General features: G+C 37.2%; 2 protein-coding genes across 2 annotated transcripts in view; both read right to left on the bottom strand.

Annotated features, from left to right (window-relative positions):
- Positions 1-7,395, bottom strand: part of LOC103591728 (hemicentin-1-like) — a gene marked incomplete at its 3' end in the record, with an annotated part of 25,025 nt that extends 17,630 nt beyond the window's left edge. The window contains exons 1-3 of the mRNA XM_008574240.1: positions 7,324-7,395; positions 1,852-2,000; positions 605-732 (exon numbers count right to left, since the gene is read on the bottom strand). Coding sequence (XP_008572462.1) covers positions 605-725 — 121 coding nt within the window. The remainder of the gene's footprint in view (positions 1-604; positions 733-1,851; positions 2,001-7,323) is intronic.
- The window catches only part of LOC103591727 (hemicentin-1-like), a 202,569-nt gene continuing 183,684 nt past the window's right edge, over positions 727-19,611 (bottom strand). The window contains exons 15-16 of the mRNA XM_008574239.1: positions 1,852-2,000; positions 727-732 (exon numbers count right to left, since the gene is read on the bottom strand). Coding sequence (XP_008572461.1) covers positions 727-732; positions 1,852-2,000 — 155 coding nt within the window. The remainder of the gene's footprint in view (positions 733-1,851; positions 2,001-19,611) is intronic.

Genomic DNA, 19,611 nt, shown 5'->3' with positions numbered 1-19,611 from the left:
CTCCAGTTCACTGTCTTACCATGAGTGAGGCTGAATGAGAGTGAGTGACAAGGTGGATTGCCAGCCATTAATTATTCACAACTTGCAACCTGACACTGAGCATATGATACCTTGATCCTTTTATTTGACCAAAAAGAGCAAATTAAATAGAAATATTCTACAGAATAATTGTCATGAAGTACACCATCAATAAATGTTTAAGTTTGGAGGTGAAAAAAATTGAAAATGAAAAGAGAAAATAATATTATACACAGTTTTGAGTGTAAGTAAAAAATATAAAATGGAAATTTGAGGTAAGCTAGAAAGGATATAGAATGTATTAATTTGAAAGTGAAATACTGCAGAGGATGAATGAACCGTGGAATGAGAGAACTTTGTGGGCAATCTGGAAGCTTCCTCGATTCTGTTGACTAATGAAGCTATTCACTCCCTGGACTTTTAAAAATTAGTTATAATATTTGCCTTAATGAATGTGTGAAAATAATAATAAACTGTAATACAAGGTATAACTTATTCCTAATATTAATTTTCAGTAAAGTACTTTTACATTACTTGATATGATACTCATCCTATTTTAATTGCCTTTTAAACTGATTATACTTGCCAATGTATCTGAGCATAGAGGTCTGTTTATCTGTTCCAGCTGAATTACTTGCCAGACATCCATAGATCCCTGAATCTTTGGGAACTGCATTTTTGATAATTAAAGTACCTTCTGAGGTCATCCTATACCTATGGATAAAAAGTAAAAAGAAAATAAATTGAAAATATTAAAACAGTAGTATCAAGATACTATAGCATCTTCCTTCCAAATATTTTCAAATATTTTTATTTAGAGTTATATTTTTGGTGCTGACTGCTGAGATGATTAACACCATTATTTTACAAGCAGAAAGGTAATAATAATAATATCAGATACTATGTATTCAGTATTGGCTACGTGCCAGGGACTACTCTAGGACCTTTACCTTTATTAATAGTCTTAATTTTCTTAACAACCCAGTGAGTTAGATACTATTTCTGTTTTACAGATGAACAAAGAGGTTATGTAACTTGCCCAAAGTCAGAGTTAGTAAACAGAAAAACTGGAATTTGCACCCAGGCAATTTCGCTCTGTGTGGTGAATTGCTATGCCAGATGATTCCTTAAAATGAATACCTGAGAAACACAATGGCTCATGTCACATGGTGAGTCAGGGATGAGTCTGGGGATGGAACCTGGCTCAACTCGCCAGATCATACCTAAGCCCTCCTCTTCATGACAGATCCAGCACAGTGGAAGCCCCATGGCTGGAAACTTTGTTGTTTAGGTTCCACGTGTTTATTACATTCTCTGAGCATGAGAAGATTCAATGTCTTTAAAAGACATCCAGTAGAATAAAAGACCTCTCAATGGAGTATGGCAAGGGTAGAAGTAGTTACAAAGAATGTCTGCATACACTTCCATTAGAGCTACTGTTCTATCCTCTGCCTCTCCCTGTCTCTTCTCTTAAATCCAGGACAGTGCCTTTAGTAGATTTGTTAAAACTATATATTATTTTACTGCACAGATGGTTTATTATCACTATTTCAATTACTCAAGTTAAACCAAGTGTTATGGAGCTATGTTTGCAATTCAAAGTATTGGGCAGCACTTGGCCCTTGCTATTGAATTCAAGACTTAATAATCTCAACTGTATAAATTCATCATTTATATATATTTCTTTGACATTTCCAAACCTGTTTTAAAAATTTTTAAAGCTGTGGATTTGGATCAAACCTCCCTTAATCTTAGGGATTTGGTCAGATTAGTTTGGTCCAGAAGTTTCATCAACTTTTCTCACTCAATAAAAACAAAGAACATGATACAAACCCAGTACCTGTGTGAACCCACGATAAACATATCGTTAATGGTCCAGGCAATCTTTGGTTTGGGATAACCTGTTGCAGAACACACGATGGAGACCTCAGACCCTCCTGTGAAAGACTGATTCTTAGGCATCACAGTAACTTTGGGCGGTTCTGAAAATTTAAAAAACAAAACAAAAACAAAACATATTTAGTGAATGCCAATTTATCTTGATGTTAGGAGCTTCCTCTGTTAACATATTTGCAGGTTTTTCACCACCACACCTTTATTTGGCCCTATAAGTGAAGGAAAGAAACCAAAGTAATAAAAGCAAGGGAAGTAAACCCTCTGAATGTTAAGTGAATTTGACCCTGCTGCTATATTTCTGTATCTCCCACTGGTTACCATGACGCCACTAGCTACCCTGTTCCTAGCAGCTGACCTCCAGTTTCTGGCTGTTAATCTGGAACTTCCCATATAAATCTGTTTCCAGGCAGTCTCTAGATCAGGCCTTTGGCTCTTTATAGACAGGGAATGCAGATTTGGAGCTACAACCTGTCCTGACTATGCTGTCTGCTTTGTTTGAACTGATTTCTCTCTTTTTATTTATCAGATTATAACTTTGTTGAGGTCAGAGACCATGTCTTTCATATGATTCCATATTCTATTAAATTTTACAGCATTTAACATCCCTTGCATAGCCTGTAGTGGCTTGTATATAAAAGTCACTTAAAACTGTTGATGGAATGCAGGCCATTCCTAAACTGTAACTTGGCTCTGAATTGTAATATCTGCCAGTCCCTCTCAAGGTCCTGCTAAACTGCTCATTTGACTCATGCCTGCAAATCGACAGGAACTCCACAAGAAGTATCAATTTTTCAAACTTTTATTGCATTCCACTTCCATGGCAGGAAAAAAGACTTTTGAAAATGAAACATTAAACCAGGAATTTACTGCCAAAAGAAAGCAATTCTCTGGGGTAATTCTAAAATATCGATATATTTGATTTAATCAATTACATGTTTTACATCTATATTACTACACAGTAAGAATTAATCTTCAAAGAAGGTACTGTCAAAGAAATACTAAATAATTCTTAATGTAAATATCCCCTACTCAATAAGATAAATGAAAATGAATTCATTTCCACAGTGCTTGAAACACCTTCTATGAGTGTTAACAGAAATAAATAAATTCCTTCAATAACATCTGTTTTTCTCACTATTGTGTGCCAGGCACTGGGCTAACCCCTTAGTGATACCCTGATGAACCAGACATGCTGTCTACTTTCCATTTAATTGGGTTTTTACTATAAATGAAATTGAGAAATTTTGATAACATCTGTTTTTCTCACTATTGTGTGCCAGGCACTGGTGCTAACCCCTTAGTGATACCCTGATGAACCAAACAGACATGCTGTCTACTTTCCATTTAATTGGGTTTTTACTATAAATGAAATTGAGAAATTTTTCAGTCAGCCAATTAGATCTGGATGTGTTTATGACCTATTTTTAAGTTAGTCTGCATATTGTGGCTTAATTTCACAAAGAAAAATTAGTCTGAGGAATCCCTATGCATTTGAAAGATATACAAGTGGTACTGCTGGATTGCAGCAGCTACACAACAGAAGGAAACTAATTAGTGCCTAATTGCTAGCAGTTTACAATCGTCACCACCCCCCCACACACTGACTTTTTTTCCTGTTTACATTGTGTTTTTCAAATTATGATCTAGTCTTTGAAGTTAATGGTTGAAGGGTGTTTCCGGCCTGTGGACTTGGTTGATAGTCTCGTTACTCCATGGATTCTTCTTGGTGAACGCTCAGGGCTAGAAAAATGCATGAAGTCAAGGGCAGACTGGCCATGACCAGTAAGTTCAAATTGTGATTCCATCTGGAGTCCATCAATTCTGAAATGCTGAAAGAGGACATATGCTGTAGGAGTGTTGCAGATAATCTTCGGGGTGGGGGGGATGGGGGAATGAGTCCTTCTCTTTGGAATTCATAGAATACCCACATTTCTTCAGTCCCACCTCCCCAAAATAAAATGTTTCCCATGTCTAGCTCATATTGACATGGGATTGCTGCAAAGATTCAGGCAACTCTTGGGATTTTTGTCTATAATTGGTGCCTTCCAATGGAGTCTGCCAGAATTGACCTGGCATCTCTCCCAGCAAGAATCCCACTGGTGAGCTCTGTAGTTCAGATATCAAAGTGAAAATAAACGTCTGTTACCCAAACCAGAATGCGGAGAGCTAAGAGGTCACTGAACACATAAAGCTTGGATATAGGGTACTGCTCAGGGTCATGAAATAAGTGTGTGCAGCACACAGATGGAATGACATCATCCCACAGGAGGTGAGAAATTTACCACTGCCCTGGAAAGAATATTCCTGCTGATGATAAGATCACCGGAAAGGACACGAACAAACATAGAGAAGCAAAATTGGATTTCCACCAAATGACAGTTGAGTAAAGATGGTCAAAATGAATCAGATTTTACCTTATTAAATTAAATAAGAATGTAATAGACCTCACTGTAATTGTTTCAACTGTTAACTTTTTAATTCCTAGAATAAACTCTTATTTTAGTAAAGTAGTTTTTAATTAAAGTATGTGGCATTGAAGAATCATAATCCAAATTCATCAATAAAGTGACATCATTTGCCCATGTACAAACCAAATCTGAGTCTCCTGCTTTACCATGTTAAAACCCCTTTTTAACTGGAAAACAGTACTAGAGTTGGATTTAGAAATTCAGAGTCCAATTTTAGGTTTTGGGGAGAAGTAATCTGTTTTTACTTAGGGTTTTCAATCTCATTTCACCACCATTATCATCATCATCACTGCCACCACCAACAACCATCAACATCATCATCAATAAACTTGCTTTTCATTAGCCAAAGCAATGAGAACATGGCATTCTTTTAGGTAGTAAGGTATTAATTCTTTATTTTTTATTTTTATTTTTCGTGTCCGGCAACAGATCGCAACCCTCAGTGTCACGCCCGTACCGGACCGGGACCGGCAACGGGATCGCAACCAAATTCAGAGTCCAATTTTAGGTTTTGGGGAGAAGTAATCTGTTTTTACTTAGGGTTTTCAATCTCATTTCACCACCATTATCATCATCATCACTGCCACCACCAACAACCATCAACATCATCATCAATAAACTTGCTTTTCATTAGCCAAAGCAATGAGAACATGGCATTCTTTTAGGTAGTAAGGTATTAATTCTTTATTTTTTATTTTTATTTTTCGTGTCCGGCAACAGATCGCAACCCTCAGTGTCGCGCCCGTACCGGACCGGGACTGGCAACGGGATCACAACCCTTGGCGCTGCGCCCACACCTCGCTCAGCCAGTGAGCGGGAACCGGTCTGTGTGTGGGATCCGAACCCTCGGCGGGAGCGCCACCATGCTCCCAAGCGGGGCACTGTAGCAGTGCGCCACCGGGCCGGCCCTTAATTCTTTATTTTTACAAAAGTAAAATACATGTCTTCACAATTTCTCATCAATGATTTAAAAGAATTAAACATATATATATAATATTAAGAATAAAAAATAAATGCTACATTAAGACTTGAGTATCTTAATACACTATTAGTGGTAAGGTTGGCAAAATGAATTATAAGTGGCCATGAAAACAGCCCTTCCCTACAAAGCCTAGAGAATTAAAAATCTCGCCTATATCTCTTGGAAATGACCAACATTATTTTCAGACTCGAGACATGTTTCCTGTCAGCTGGGTCTGATTTGTTGCTCTTAAGCCTCTGGTAGGAAATTCTCAAAGAAAATCCTAAGGACTTTCTCTTTAAAGTGATTTAATCACCACCAGCAATTAATCAGATAATGCTAATGCTTCTAATTACCTAAGCAACAATTTACAATATTTTTCACCACTAGTGTATTTAGAATTCTCAGGCAAATTTCTCTGTGTTTCTGTATTTTTACCCAAAAAACATTTATTGAGTAGCTACTATGTTTCAAACACCTTATGCTTTCAAAGATCTCACAGAATACTGTATAGAAAAGTATATTATGTAAAATTAAACACTGTATCTATTTTTCATAGTCATTCCACTGAAACAGGAAGGTGGGCTAAATTTACTGAGTGCCTAGGTATCTATCTCTAGGCCCATCATTTATTTTCTACAGAAATAAAAAGTGTTGCTGCCATTTCACAAAGAAAGAAACTAAGGCTCAAAATGGTTGCATAACTGCCCAAAGGTACTCAAAAATGGAGCTAGGTTTCAAAATCAGACCTTGCTGTCATCATGTGTCTGTCTATACCTTAATGGGGATAATAACAGTACCTATCTCACAAGATTATTGTGGATTAGCTAAATTCATATACATAAAATACTTAAAACAATGCCTGACACATAGTAGGCACTATGCAACTTTTGCTGTTCATATTAATACTCCATTATATGCTAAACTATGACAAAGAATGACAAAATAAATACTACAATATTTAAAATACAGCTGTGCATAATACTATCTAGACATTTACAAATGAAACTGGATCATGACAATCGTCACACTTGCATATTCTATTCACATTACACACCCTACTTATAAATAACACTGGTTATGTGTTATTTAATTTTTCTGAAATTTGAGATGTTTCTAGATATTTAAAATTTCTTAGAAATTTCATAGATAAAATTTTTTTCCCAAGTTTTACTGATAAAAAAAACATGCTAATAACTATGTCACCTGGCACATGTTAAAAAAGAGTTATGATGATATAACGAGCATGTGGTTAATATCAGTTTCATACTTAGTGAAGTAATTCTGGTCATTACAGACTTACTTCATCAATCATCTTGAGAAATATTTCCTTTTTTATGGCAATGTTGACATGGACTAATTAATGACAGACATACACTCTTTCCTTATACCATAGAAGCCAAATTAATACTTATAATTTTCATACAAAAATAACATTAAGGAGAAAAGAAGACTCTGTCTGACCCTTTGATTTCCACGTGGCAGCAGGTGCTTTCGGAGATGTCAGCTATACACTGAATATGCTCAAATTGAACCAGGACTCCTGTGCTGATCTTCAACCTTAAAAAATTTTCCTCATAAGGAAACAGATAAAGGAATCAATAGAAATTTACGTCTGATGTCAGGATAATAAAAAACAGTGGGTTTTAAACAAAACCTTAAACTCATACAGTATACATATATATCCCCCTCCACTTATTCTGACTTTTATTTGTAAGCCTGACCAGTATAAGCATTTGAAAATTTAGCAGCCACTGTATGTATCACCTTAAAGATGACAAATTGCTTTAGCCTATTTTGTAAAATGTTGCATAACTCACTCACATAATGTAATTTCTAAATTGGAGTGAACTAACTTAGACAATGCTTTAAAAATAACAACTCTATAAATTTTTCAAAGATAATTACCAGATTTTGTTATAAAATATGGTTTTAAATGTAAGCGGTAATATGCTACATATTGTGGAAAAAAGTACTTACATAATGAAATCGAAAACTACTGATGTGATACAAATAAACTATTGAAGTTAACATGGAAATGTGAAAGATAAGGTTAGTGACTCAGTCTTCCCTAGGTCTGTTATTGTTACTTTGAGGTCCATTCAACAATTAAGAAATACACATCTTTTGGGTGCAGTTATAGCAAACCCTTGAACAAGATGGGTTTGAATTGCACAGATCCTCTTATTTGCAGGTTTTTTTCAATAAACATATTGGAATAAATTTGGTTAGGTATGTCATGAATGTATGACATACTTAACCAAACAGTAAGCTATTAGTAGGCTATTAGTAGTTAAATAGTTAACAACTAAAGTAATGCCCAGAGCCACATCCACCCAGCCCCTCACCCCCATGGAAGTCCAAGCACACTACAGCAGAGCCACAACCCAGAGAAATCACAGAATGTACTTATGTACTTAAATATTGTTATATGCAGATTTTCAAATGTGAACAGCAGTGGGGGGTGGGGGATTCGGTCAACACACCTAACCTTCCTCATTCTTCAAGGGTCAACTGTGTGTTTTTCCCATCTGTGCAAGGCACTATCAATTTAAAAAGGAAGCGTGATATTGTGAAATATATATTTTGTCTTTTTCCCATTTCCTGGCATACAGCTCCTAAAATCCTTGGAATCTCAGGAGTGATAAGAGTGTCTTTTGTATGCTGATGAGATGACTAGTGGCCCTCCCTCCCCATAGCTTCAAGATGGGGCTGGTCGCCAGAAAGACCAAAGCATGATTAGAGAGTTGGGACATGCAACACCATCTCCAATCTACAGGGCTAACAGTTAAGTTGATCACCAAAGGCCAATGATATAATCAATAATGTCTATGTAATGAAGCCTCCATAAAAAGCCAAAAAGACAGGTTTGGGGAGCTTCTGGGTAGCTGAATACGTGGAAGTTCCTGGAGGATGACATACCCAGAGAGGGCGTGAAGGCTTTGTGCTCCTCATACCTTGCCCTGTGCATCTCTTCTGTCTGACTGCTCATCTGTATCCTTCATAACATCCTTTGTAATAAATACGTAAATACAAGTAAAGTGTTTCCTGAATTCTGTGAGACACCCTAGCAAATTAATCAAACCGGAGAGGATTTGAGGAACCCCAATTTATTGCCAGTCCTCAGAAGCACAGACCACAACCTGGGTATTTCTATTGACATCTAAAAGTGAGAGACGGTCTTGTGGGACTGAGCCCTCAACATGTGGGATCTGAAGCCAATTCCATGTAGACAATGTCAGAATTGTGATGAATTACAGGATACCCAGCCGATGTCTGCTGCAGAATTGCTTGGTGTGTGGGAAAAAAGCTCCCACATATCTGGTGTCAGAAGTGAAGTGTGGTGTGTGGGTAGAGAGAAAAAAACGCTTTGATTTTTCCTATATCTGTAATAGGCAGTTGGTATCTCATAGTATATACAATATGATTGGACAAAAACAACTAAATACAGAAAACTGATCATGATTAATTGCAAAATTATGGGGCAAAAAAATAATTATACAAGTTCTACAAGATAGCAGAACAAAGAGATCAACAACAATCAGAAAGGAGGAAGGCTTCACAATATAGGTAGAATTTAGACAGGGAACACAGAACTAGAATAAGAATGTTGCCATTGGAGGCAGTCAGAACACCTTTCTGACTCAAGAAATTGGAAGTGGATTTGAGGCAAATCCTAGAGGGATGGAAAGTAATGAAGCAAGGGCTAGAGTCAAAGCAGTAGAAAAGAAAAAGAAAACTACAGACTGATATCCCTAATGAACACAGACAGAAGATCCTCAGTAAAATACTAGCAAACAGAATCCAGCAACACATTAAAAAGATCAGACAATGGGATTTATCCCAGGGATGCAAGGATGGTTCAACATATGCAAATCTATAAACATGATACACTACATCAACAGAGTAAAGTAAAACCATATGATCATTTCAATAGATGCAGAAAAAGCATTTGATAAAATCCAACACTTGTTCATGATAATCTTTTATTCAAATATCTTTTATTCCTTTTCCAAATGAACAATGGGTTCATGCCTACAGAAATATGAGAATCATTAAATCAAAGTTAAAAATATATATAAGGTTTGTTTAACACTTTAAAACCGCAATCGCTGCCGTCTCAATTTTGAGTCAGACATATAATTTATGCTTGCTGGTAGTAATAAGTTTAAGGTTAATATGAGGACAAGAATAAAAAGAAACACAATGGTGAAAAACGTCAAGAACAGTGAGTCACGGACTAATCAACCACAATGGATATAATCACCAGAAAGAATTGGTTGATGACTGAGTTTTATTTAAACTTGTAGATTATTAATTTTATGAGAACTGATGTAATTTTAAGAAAAGTTTCCGTTTAACTATTGGTTTAATAATTTTAAAGGTTTATGTAGTTAAAATGCCCACATTAACCCCCCCTATGAGGGCAAGAAAAAAAGAAACAAAATGGTAAAAAACATCAAGAACAACGAGTCACGGACTAATCAACCACAACAAATATAATCGCCAGAAAGAATTGGCTGACCACCGAGTTTTATTTAACTTTGTAGATTATTAAGTTTAACTATTGGCTTAACAATTTTAAAGGTTTATGTAGTTAAAATGCCCACATTAACCCCCCCGTGTTGTATAACAAATAAAAATGCTGTTTTCAGTCTGAAGGCTGCTTCAGCTGCTTTAGCTGCTCTGGCTGCAACAGCGCTGACAGCCCGCAGGCTGAGAACGTGCTTCAGAGGAACCAAGGTCTCTGCCTGTGTTTGTTATTTTCTCCGTCTCCTCATCCCTTTTTCAAGGACCCCCAACTCGACTGGAGCTGGTCTCCAGCAAATATTCTCATTTTGGAGATAGTTAAAACTTACTTTCAATAAAACCACTTGATTTACATTTCTTTTTTTTTTTCCTTGTCATTTTTGTTTTGTTTTTGTTTTTTCTTTCTTTCTCTTCTTTTTGTTTGTTTGTTTTGTTCTGCTCTTGGTGGCTGGCCCATGTGGGGATCTGAATCATTGACCTTGGTGTTATCAATACCTCTCTCTAACCCTCTGGGCTAACTGGCCAGCCCTTGATTTATATTTCTGAAAACATAATAGGAACTGTAATCATGTTCCCAAATATACCTTTCATTATGGGTAACATATTCCCTGAAAACGTTAAATGATCTAACACCAAGCAATGCTACATGAGAAACTGGAAGAAAATTAGAATTTAATTACTGAAACTAATTTCTATTTAACTTGTACAATCTGTAAAATGTATTTTACAGGATCACTGACTCTTCTTCTAAACATCTGTATTTCCTGTAGAAAAAACTATCTTCAAGATGTTACATAATGACTATCATTGAGCCTGTTCTCAAATGCATTACTTCCATTTCTGATTAGGGAGATAACTCCCGTTAGTTCTAAATAAGTTTAAATAAGTTTCACCGAGGAAACATGCAGAGTGAGAAAGACAAAATTTCACTAAGAATGATTTATAATGGATAAATGTGTATGCTCACTTAACTTTTTCTTAATTTTCAATGAAATGGCAATAGATTTTAACATAATTGTTTTCCTATGCCTACTAGAAAGTTCTTCATAAGTGGCCAGGGATTACTCCCAAAGAGCAAAGGATGAAAACTAAAATCCAGTCGACCTAATAAACCAAAGCAAAAACATCAAAACAGGAATCAATTGCTTTGGGAAGGAGGCAAAGGCATTTCAGCCTTTCTTTTTCCTCCAGAAAAGACTACAACTGTACAGTCCAATATGGTAGCCACACAAGTAGTCACATCTATTTAAATCATTAAAAATTAAATCATTTTCAAAACAAGTTCCTTAGGTGTACTAGCCATATTTCAAGTACTGAGTTGTCACAGGTAGCTAGTGGCTACCATATGGGACAGTGCAGATATAAAACACTTCCATCATTGTAGAAAGTGCTATTGGAGGGAAGGTCCACTAATTATTGGCTTACCGATCAGAGGTGCATTGGCAACAAAACACACAGGCAAGGAGCTAGACAAAATCTATCTCGACAGCTGCATGCTGGATTGGCCAAAAAATTCCACACCCAAACACCATTGTGGTCATGAAATTCAGTTAATAAGAAAAGGGCAATAGTTTCAGAGATATATAATGATAAATTGAGGCTAGATTCTACATTAATGACAGAATCTTAATGGCAAAGATGCATCTATATTTTTTTCTTAATAATCTAAAATTTATATTTTCATAATATGTTATAACGATGTACATGTAACAAATGTTTGCTGCCTTGTTATCCATTTTAAGTAGTTCCTAGAATAAAATCACTTCTATGTCAAGATTTTCCATTCAATGGTATTATTTTTTATTTCCTTATCAAAAAATCATGAACACAGGAGCTCCTTTGGGTGACTAACCAAAATAGGTTAAGAGAAACAATATAATTGATAAGAAAGATGGAATTTTAGGAAGTTTTACTCTTTCTCACTTAGAAAATCTTCAACTAAAGGGTGCCAGGCATTGACTATCTCATAGCCTTTTCTTTACTGGTTCCACTTTATAACAGTTGCCCCACACCACAGGCTTTCCAAATAAGACAGGAAGATCAAAGTTCAGACTTAACGTTCTCATTTGGCTTAGAAAAGAGTGGCGAATCATCATGGCATTTTAGAAGGAGACTACTGAAGTTTTACATATACAGTATGTATGTGTAGCTCCTGATTCAGACTGAACTGTGATTTCTCCAAGTAACCATTACACGCGATGCTAGGATTTCCAGAGTTTCTTTACCGATGAGTTCTCAACCTACAGCCACTTTGTATCTTTTCTTTTCTTTTCTTTTTTTTTTTCTATTCAGTACTCTCACTTTTGTTTCCATACTCAAGAATCTGTTAAAATGTAAGTCACAGGACAGACAAAATGGACTCACTGTGGTTAAAAGAGACTTTCAGATTGTTACAGAACTAACCGGCCACAAGGGGAGAAAGAGGCAGACATGTATTTCTCAGTCTGCAAGTATGTATCTCACTAATTGTTATGAAGTGTTATTTTCTGTAACTAAGCAAAGGGAACTCTCAAAAGATACGGCCAAATCAGCTCTGGCTGGGAATTCTACACTGACTTTCAGCAAGTCCACCGGGCACCAGCTGCTGACCCCTCCTTTGTTTTGAGGACCCACTATGTCTCCAATTAGGCAGAGATGGACTCAAGGTCATTCTTCTCCCACTTCTCTGATAAGAGGCTACGTCAACACCAGCCACAGTCAGCCTATGGAGCCTGTGCAGTGACACACCTTTACTATAAATATTCATAGCATTCCTCTAAGCTCACTGAATACGCACATGAACCTCATACTGGAAGGCACAGATACTGGCCTTCCTCCTTTGCTCTCCAGAATACTGGTCTCTAATCCAGCCGGGGCCTGTGTTCCCCAATCTGCAGGTTGTCCCTTTTTTTCTTTCTTTTTCTTTTTTTGGAAAATAAAGTCACTCTCTTCTCTTTACCAGATCCTGTGGTCCTCTTTTGTTAACAAACCCTTCATTTATTTTCACTTTTTTTACTTTCCCTTACCTACCTGCACTTCAGACCTGCTAATAACACATAGAGGCATTTCTGTATACAGTACAGAATGACGGAAAGACCTAGCTCCGATATGGACTCTGCCACTTGCTGGTGCTGTAATCTAGAGCAAATCTCTAATCCCTCAGAGACTCCACTTCCTTCTAGGCAAAATACAGATGCAAATAATGTGACCTTGTGATATAATAAAATAAATAAATAAATATATTTGGTTTTTGGCCCAGTTCCTGGTACAGAGTTCCTTAAAGGGCCGGCCTGTGGCTCACTTGGGAGAGTGTGGTGCTGATAACACCAAGGCCACGGATTCAGATCCCTACACAGGGATGGCCGGTTAGCTCACTTGGGAGAGCACGATGCTGACAACACCAAGTCAAGGGTTAAGATCCCCTTACCAGTCATCTTTTAAAAAAAAGAAAACCCCCTGGAATCTCCCACGTGATGAGTGACTTTTTGCAGCTGGCAGGTAGGAAGAGTGAGCTAATAAAATGATTGAGGGTTGGGGACTACTAGATAGCATCAGGATGGGGGCTGGTCACCAGAAAGAACAAGACATGATTAGAGAGATGGAACTTTCAGCCCCACCCCCTGACCTTTGGGAGGGGAGTTGGGCTGGACATTGCCTTAATCACCAATGACCAATGATTTAATGGAACCTCCATAAAAGCCCTAAACTATAGGGTTCAGAGACTTCTGGGTTGGTGAACGCATTAAGGTGCTGGGAGGGTGGTGCAACTGGAGAGGGCAAGGACTCACACTGCCATTCCGCCACCCCATAACTTGCCACTGCATCTCTTCCATTTGGCTGTCCCTGAGTCATATCTGTAAGAGGTAAAAACACACCTCTAAACACAACACTTCTGACACCAGATGTGTGAGGGTGCTCCAGTGGACACCAGGCTGGTGTCCTCTAATTCAATTCAATTCTAACACTGTCTACCTGGAGACAGCATCAGATCCCCCAGGTTAAGGGCTCAGTCCCACAAGCCTGCCCCCATTCAGACACCACCTGCAACCTGGAGGTTGTCATTGTCACCTATACTTCTTACTGACCAGCTATAAATCAGGAGTTTCCACCACCCCCTCCTCAGGTTCAATTAATTTGCTAAAGTGGCTCATAGAACTCAGCTCTATGGGAACAGAGGCTTCTGTACTCTAGATCTTTCTAGATCTTACCGTATGTACCTCTTTATCTGGCTGCTCATCTGTACCCTTTACTAGTAACATAAGTAAAGTGTTTCTCTGAGTTCTGTGAGCTGTTCTAGCAAATTAATCAAACCCGAGGAGGGGGTCATGGGAGCCCTGATTTACAGCTGTTCAGTCAGACATATAGGTGACAACCTACGACTTGCTTGTGACTGACATCGAAGTTGGGGCAGTCTGAGCCCTCAACCTGTGGGATCTGGTGCTATTTCCAGGTAGGTAGTATCAGAATTGAATTGAAATGGCTTGGAGTGTGCCGAAGTACCCCCACACATCTGATGTCAGAAGTTTTTCCCCTTTATACTAAACCACTAATAATCATACTAAGTAAAGTTTTTTTCTTGAGTTCTGTGAGTCATTCTAGTAAATTAGAGAATTCAAAAAGGTGGTCGAGGGAACGCCTGAGCTACAGCCAGTGGGTCAGAAGTACAGGAGGCCCAGGACTTGTGATTGGCATCTGAAGTGGGGGGCAGTCTTGTGGGATCAAACCCCTAACCTGTGGGGACTGATGCTAACTTTGGGTAGTTAATGTCACAACTGAATTGAACTGTTGAATACCCAAGAGGTGTCCAGAGAGTTGGGGAATTGGTTGTTGGTATGGAAAAAAACCTTGATTTTGTGTCAGAAGGTTGTGAGTAGAAAGAGTCCCTAGTGAATAATAATAACACAATTTGGGAGGATTAGATGACATAAGGTAGGCCATAAACTCTGAACATTTTCGTTTTGTGTTTTGCTTTTGGCAGCTGGCCAGCATGAGGATCCGAGCCCTTCACCTACTGTTACAAGGTTGCTCTCTAACCAACTGAGCTAACCAGCCAGTAAACATTGTGGGGTTTTGTTCTGTTTTGTTTTGGTGGCTGGCCAGGACGGCACTTTAAAAGTGTTAGTGGCTCTCTTTGAATATTTTATTGGGTTGAAATGTTTGCCGATTCCTCATCTGTTGTACTCTTCCCAGCAGTCACTGTATTGTGAAAAGATGAGTATCTTTTCCCCAGTTACTACATTCCGGCATTTAACCTCTCCAACGTCTGGACATCCCTCCTTCTAGGTCACTTACAGGCTTGGCTTAGAACACATTTTCACATGGTCCATTTTTGCTGAAAATTAAAATGTTCATGGTGGACAGCTTTTTTTATAACAATTTTCTCATATACTTGAAGTATTTATTGTCATTCACATGCTTTTTTTTTCCTTTTACAATCTAAGTTAGTGTAATTCTTTAACCTTCCCTTATAAATTCTATTTAAAGACACTTTACATTTTTCTCTTCTGAATTTTAGAGAGATTTTCTTTCCATCTATAATTGAAGTCCTCTGATATCTGTATTGCACATAGATTCCTTGGATGAAGGCAAAAGAAAATGCAACATATGATAGTCATTCATACATTTTATTGCAAGGAATTGGAATGTGTTGTAACAGAAGCTTGCCCCTAATCATGGAGACAGTGGACTACACTTGGCAAATAAATTAAGTGAATATTAAACTTTTCCTACAAGAAAACCTAACTTAGTATTCAATTGAAATTCTGCATTTATTCCTTTTTATAGACCTCACTTTGGTTCAGAAAGGATTTAGAGACACTTACTCTGTAATACAGTCCTACGAAATTCTAGATCCTTAAGCTTTCATATAGGAATTCCTGTACTGTCAAATATTTTAACCTGACATTTTAAGTTTAGTTGCTTTATGACACTTTTTAATTTATAAAGAACTCTCTGTGGTGGATACTTGTTAAGTACCAATGAGATTTTTAAACTATGTAGAATAACTTCTGAAATTATACAGATATGAGATAAACCTCCCTAATAAGTGGAAAAGTTATAAGTAATCCTGTCTGATGACCAAATGAGGTCATCATCTCAACTCTAAGAGTCTTCAGGTAAATTCTATATCCTTACTATTTTTAAAAGAATCTCATACTCTTAAAAAAAAAAGTGTTCAGTGAAGAAAAATATACAAACTTCTGAAAGAAGGTTCTAGATGGCTGGCAATGGTAGGAAAATATGAGGTCATCATCTCAACTCTAAGAGTCTTCAGGTAAATTCTATATCCTTACTATTTTTAAAAGAATCTCATACTCTTAAAAAAAAAAGTGTTCCGTGAAGAAAAATATACAAACTTCTGAAAGAAGGTTCTAGATGGCTGGCAATGGTAGGAAAATTAATTTTATATTAGTCAGTCTTCTCAAAGGTAAACTTTTCTGCTAGTAAAGATCTATTAATTAAAGTAAGTTCTGCCCCCATTGTAGGTGATTTAAGAGTGTGCAACAAAATATTCTTTGGGGGAGGCAGGGCACGTTTGCACAAAGGTGGAAGCCCATCTTACCCATCGGAGTTTTCTTTGAAATACATCAACTGCCCCATGATGAAGAAAATGTAATACGTGAAGCCTAAAGTTAATAAGTGATGCCATCATGGACACACTGTATATGATCTTATGTTTATACCAAGTGGTAGTTTCTCTTAATGTTAATATAATATATTTAAATAAGTTTTTAGTTATTTTAAAAAGCAGTGATTTTATGGTATGAGCTGATATCATTTCTCAATTATTTAAACATGAAAAGAAATTCTGCCACTCAGCATGTAGTGATGAAATCATTATTATGTCTTTATACCTAACTGAACTATAGTTGCCTACAAATAAATCTTAGCAGGAATTATCTTCTCCAAGACAAACTTTTTAAAACTAAACTTTTTAATCCTTACTTTATATTCTATAATTTCATTTACATAAATCAGATAAGAGATGCTTCTTCTGATAAATTTAGGTTTGACCTAAAAACCATTTTTATCTTAAGTCCTGTTGTTTTTCTTTTTGAGAGGCATATTCATTAACTTATTTTCTTAGTTATTTCTTATTTTAAAACTATCTTTTCTTAATTATTTTAAATAGGAAAATGATAAAGCACATTCACAGAATATCTAGAAAAAAAAAGAAAACATATTACCCATACATAATTCAATCACCCAACAACTAATGTGAGCATTTAAAAGAATGTAAATACTATTTACATAAAGTTTTAAAATAATCCATTCCTATGAAATAATTTTTTCAGGTATAGAAAAGCATAAGTAAAAAAGCCACTTATAGTTCCACTGCCACCAAACAGTCCTAGTCACATTTCTGTGTATACCCATCTATTGGGGGGAGGGGTTCCTAGCGTAGCAGTGGTGGCTACTGTTTGTTTGTTTGTCTGCATAGCTGGACTTCTGAGTTTTGTGGCAAACCCCGCTTGAGGGAATCCCTTTCCTGAGGAATTTCCTGTGTCTAATTATACCATGGTCCTTATAGTGAAGAATTCTCATAATGAACTAAGTATATCGACTCATTCACATGCTCACATGCTTATTCAAACTTTCTGGTGTTAGTTACCTCTCAAGGCTTTTCTGACAAATTGGCAATGAAGCTGATAACAGCCACCGAGAGAAATTCACCAGTCCTTTATACCATGGCCTCTCCAATTTTGATTTCCTTTTTTCTTCTTTTTTTAAAAAAATCTACTTCAGACAGTTAATTCGCATTTCTAATAAATCATTTTAAGAAAGCTATGTGTTTGGTATTTTTCCTGGACCCTTGAACATTTCAGAATGTCCTTTTGATGGCTTTTCGTAGGAAAGACCACTTAACTGGATCTGAAATTCTTGGATTCCAGTATTTTCTTCTAAACCTACATGTATCTGTGCCACTAATGTGCCTGTTAGGGCTCTCAACTGCTAACAACAAAAACCAGGGCTGGCTAACTTAAGCAGAAAAGAAATTCATTGGAAGCATATTTTTTGAAGTACAGAATGAGAAGGAGACTGGATATCAGAGAGAAACCAAGAGAGGCTGGGCAGCCGAGAACACAACCAGTGTTGCTCGGTGAGAACGAAGATGAAGCGCCAGTGGGACATTAGCATCTGCTGCTGCTGGACTCAAAATTCCATGATGCTGCCAACATTGGAGCCTTTTAAGTATCTCTGGTCTTGGCAAGAGTCAAAGTCCCACGGGGAGCATATGAGTGACTGGCTGTAGCATATGTGACTTGCTAGGGGATAGGGAAAGGGAATTATCTGATCTTGTTTGTTTTCTGCTTCCCACCAAGTTAATGAATAATTCCTCCCCAAATTAGGGAAAGTGCTCAGACCCTAAGAGCCAAAATATGACAACTATCCACTGCAATCATCTTCTAACCCTTAGTATATGTGATAAGCCTGACACCAGTCATTTTGTTCCTCTGTTTACAACATACTGGTTTACTCTGTATGCTTGTTGGGGGGCTGGGGGGTTCTTCATACCAGTAATTTGAAACTTCAGTGAGAATGTGTCTAGATGAAGTGCATCCTTCAATGACCTTTCTTGATCTGCTGACAGAGGACAATATTTTTTTCTCTCTAGAACAGTTTTCTTCAATTGTATCTCTGACTATTTCTTTAGCTTAGGTTGTCTTTGCCTCTTAAACACCTATACATCTTAAATTGGAGTTCCATTTTCTGTTTTTAATTTTCACTTTAAAAAAATCATATTATTACGGGCCGGCCCGGTGGTGCACTGCTACAGTGGCCACTTGAGAGCGCGGCGGCGCTCCCGCCGAGGGGTTGGATCCCACATACAGACCGGTTCCCGCTCACTGGCTGAGCGAGGTGCGGGAGCAACACCGAGGGTTGCGATCCCGTTGCCGGACACGAAAAAAAAAAAAATCATATTATTCAACTGTTAGTTCTCTTCCTTGGCATTCTAAGGGTCTTCTCAGGTTTATGTATCACATTCCTAATTTTATTTTTTTATTTTTAGTTGTACATGTTTATATCCCACTGCCTAGCTTTTACATTGACCTCGGTAGTGTGCACCAATCAATGCTATAAAATTAATTTTACTCTTCTTTCAGCAAAGCTATGAATAATTGGATAGGAAACAAGTGACAAAAAATTTGTACATTAGAGTGTGCTGTTTCAATACATGCATATATTGTATAATGACTCCCTCTAGGTAGTTAGCTTATCCATCATCTAAAATTTATAATTTCTTAGTAGTGAATGTTCAAAATCTTCTTTTCTAGCTATTTTTATTTATTTTTTAATTTTAATTTATTTTGTCAATATACAATGTGGTTGATTATTGTGGCCCATTACCAAAACCTCCCTCCCTCCTTCCTCTCCCCACTTCCAAAAATGTCCTTTCCGTTCACTTGTCGTATCAAGTTCAAGGAATTGTGATTGTTGTGTCTTCTTCCCTCACCCCCCCCCCAGGTTGTTTGTGTATTTATTTATTTATCTTTAGCTCCCACAAATAAGTGAGAACATGTGGTATTTCTTTTTCTGTGCCTGACTCATTTCATTTAATATAATTCTCTCTAGGTCCATCCATGTTGTTGCAAATGGCAGTATTTCATTCTTTTTTACAGCACAGTAGTATTCCATTGTGTAGATATACCACATTTTCCATATCCACTCATCTGATGATGGACATTTGGGTTGGTTCCAACTCTTGGCTATTGTAAAGAGTGCTGCAATGAACATTGGGGAACAGGTATACCTTTG

This window comes from Galeopterus variegatus, unplaced genomic scaffold, assembly GCF_000696425.1.
Source record: "Galeopterus variegatus unplaced genomic scaffold, G_variegatus-3.0.2 Scaffold1017, whole genome shotgun sequence".
In the NCBI taxonomy this organism is placed as follows: Eukaryota; Metazoa; Chordata; class Mammalia; order Dermoptera; family Cynocephalidae; genus Galeopterus; species Galeopterus variegatus.
The sequence above is the reverse complement of the archived record's forward strand: the minus strand, read 5'-3'. Positions and strand labels throughout refer to the sequence as shown.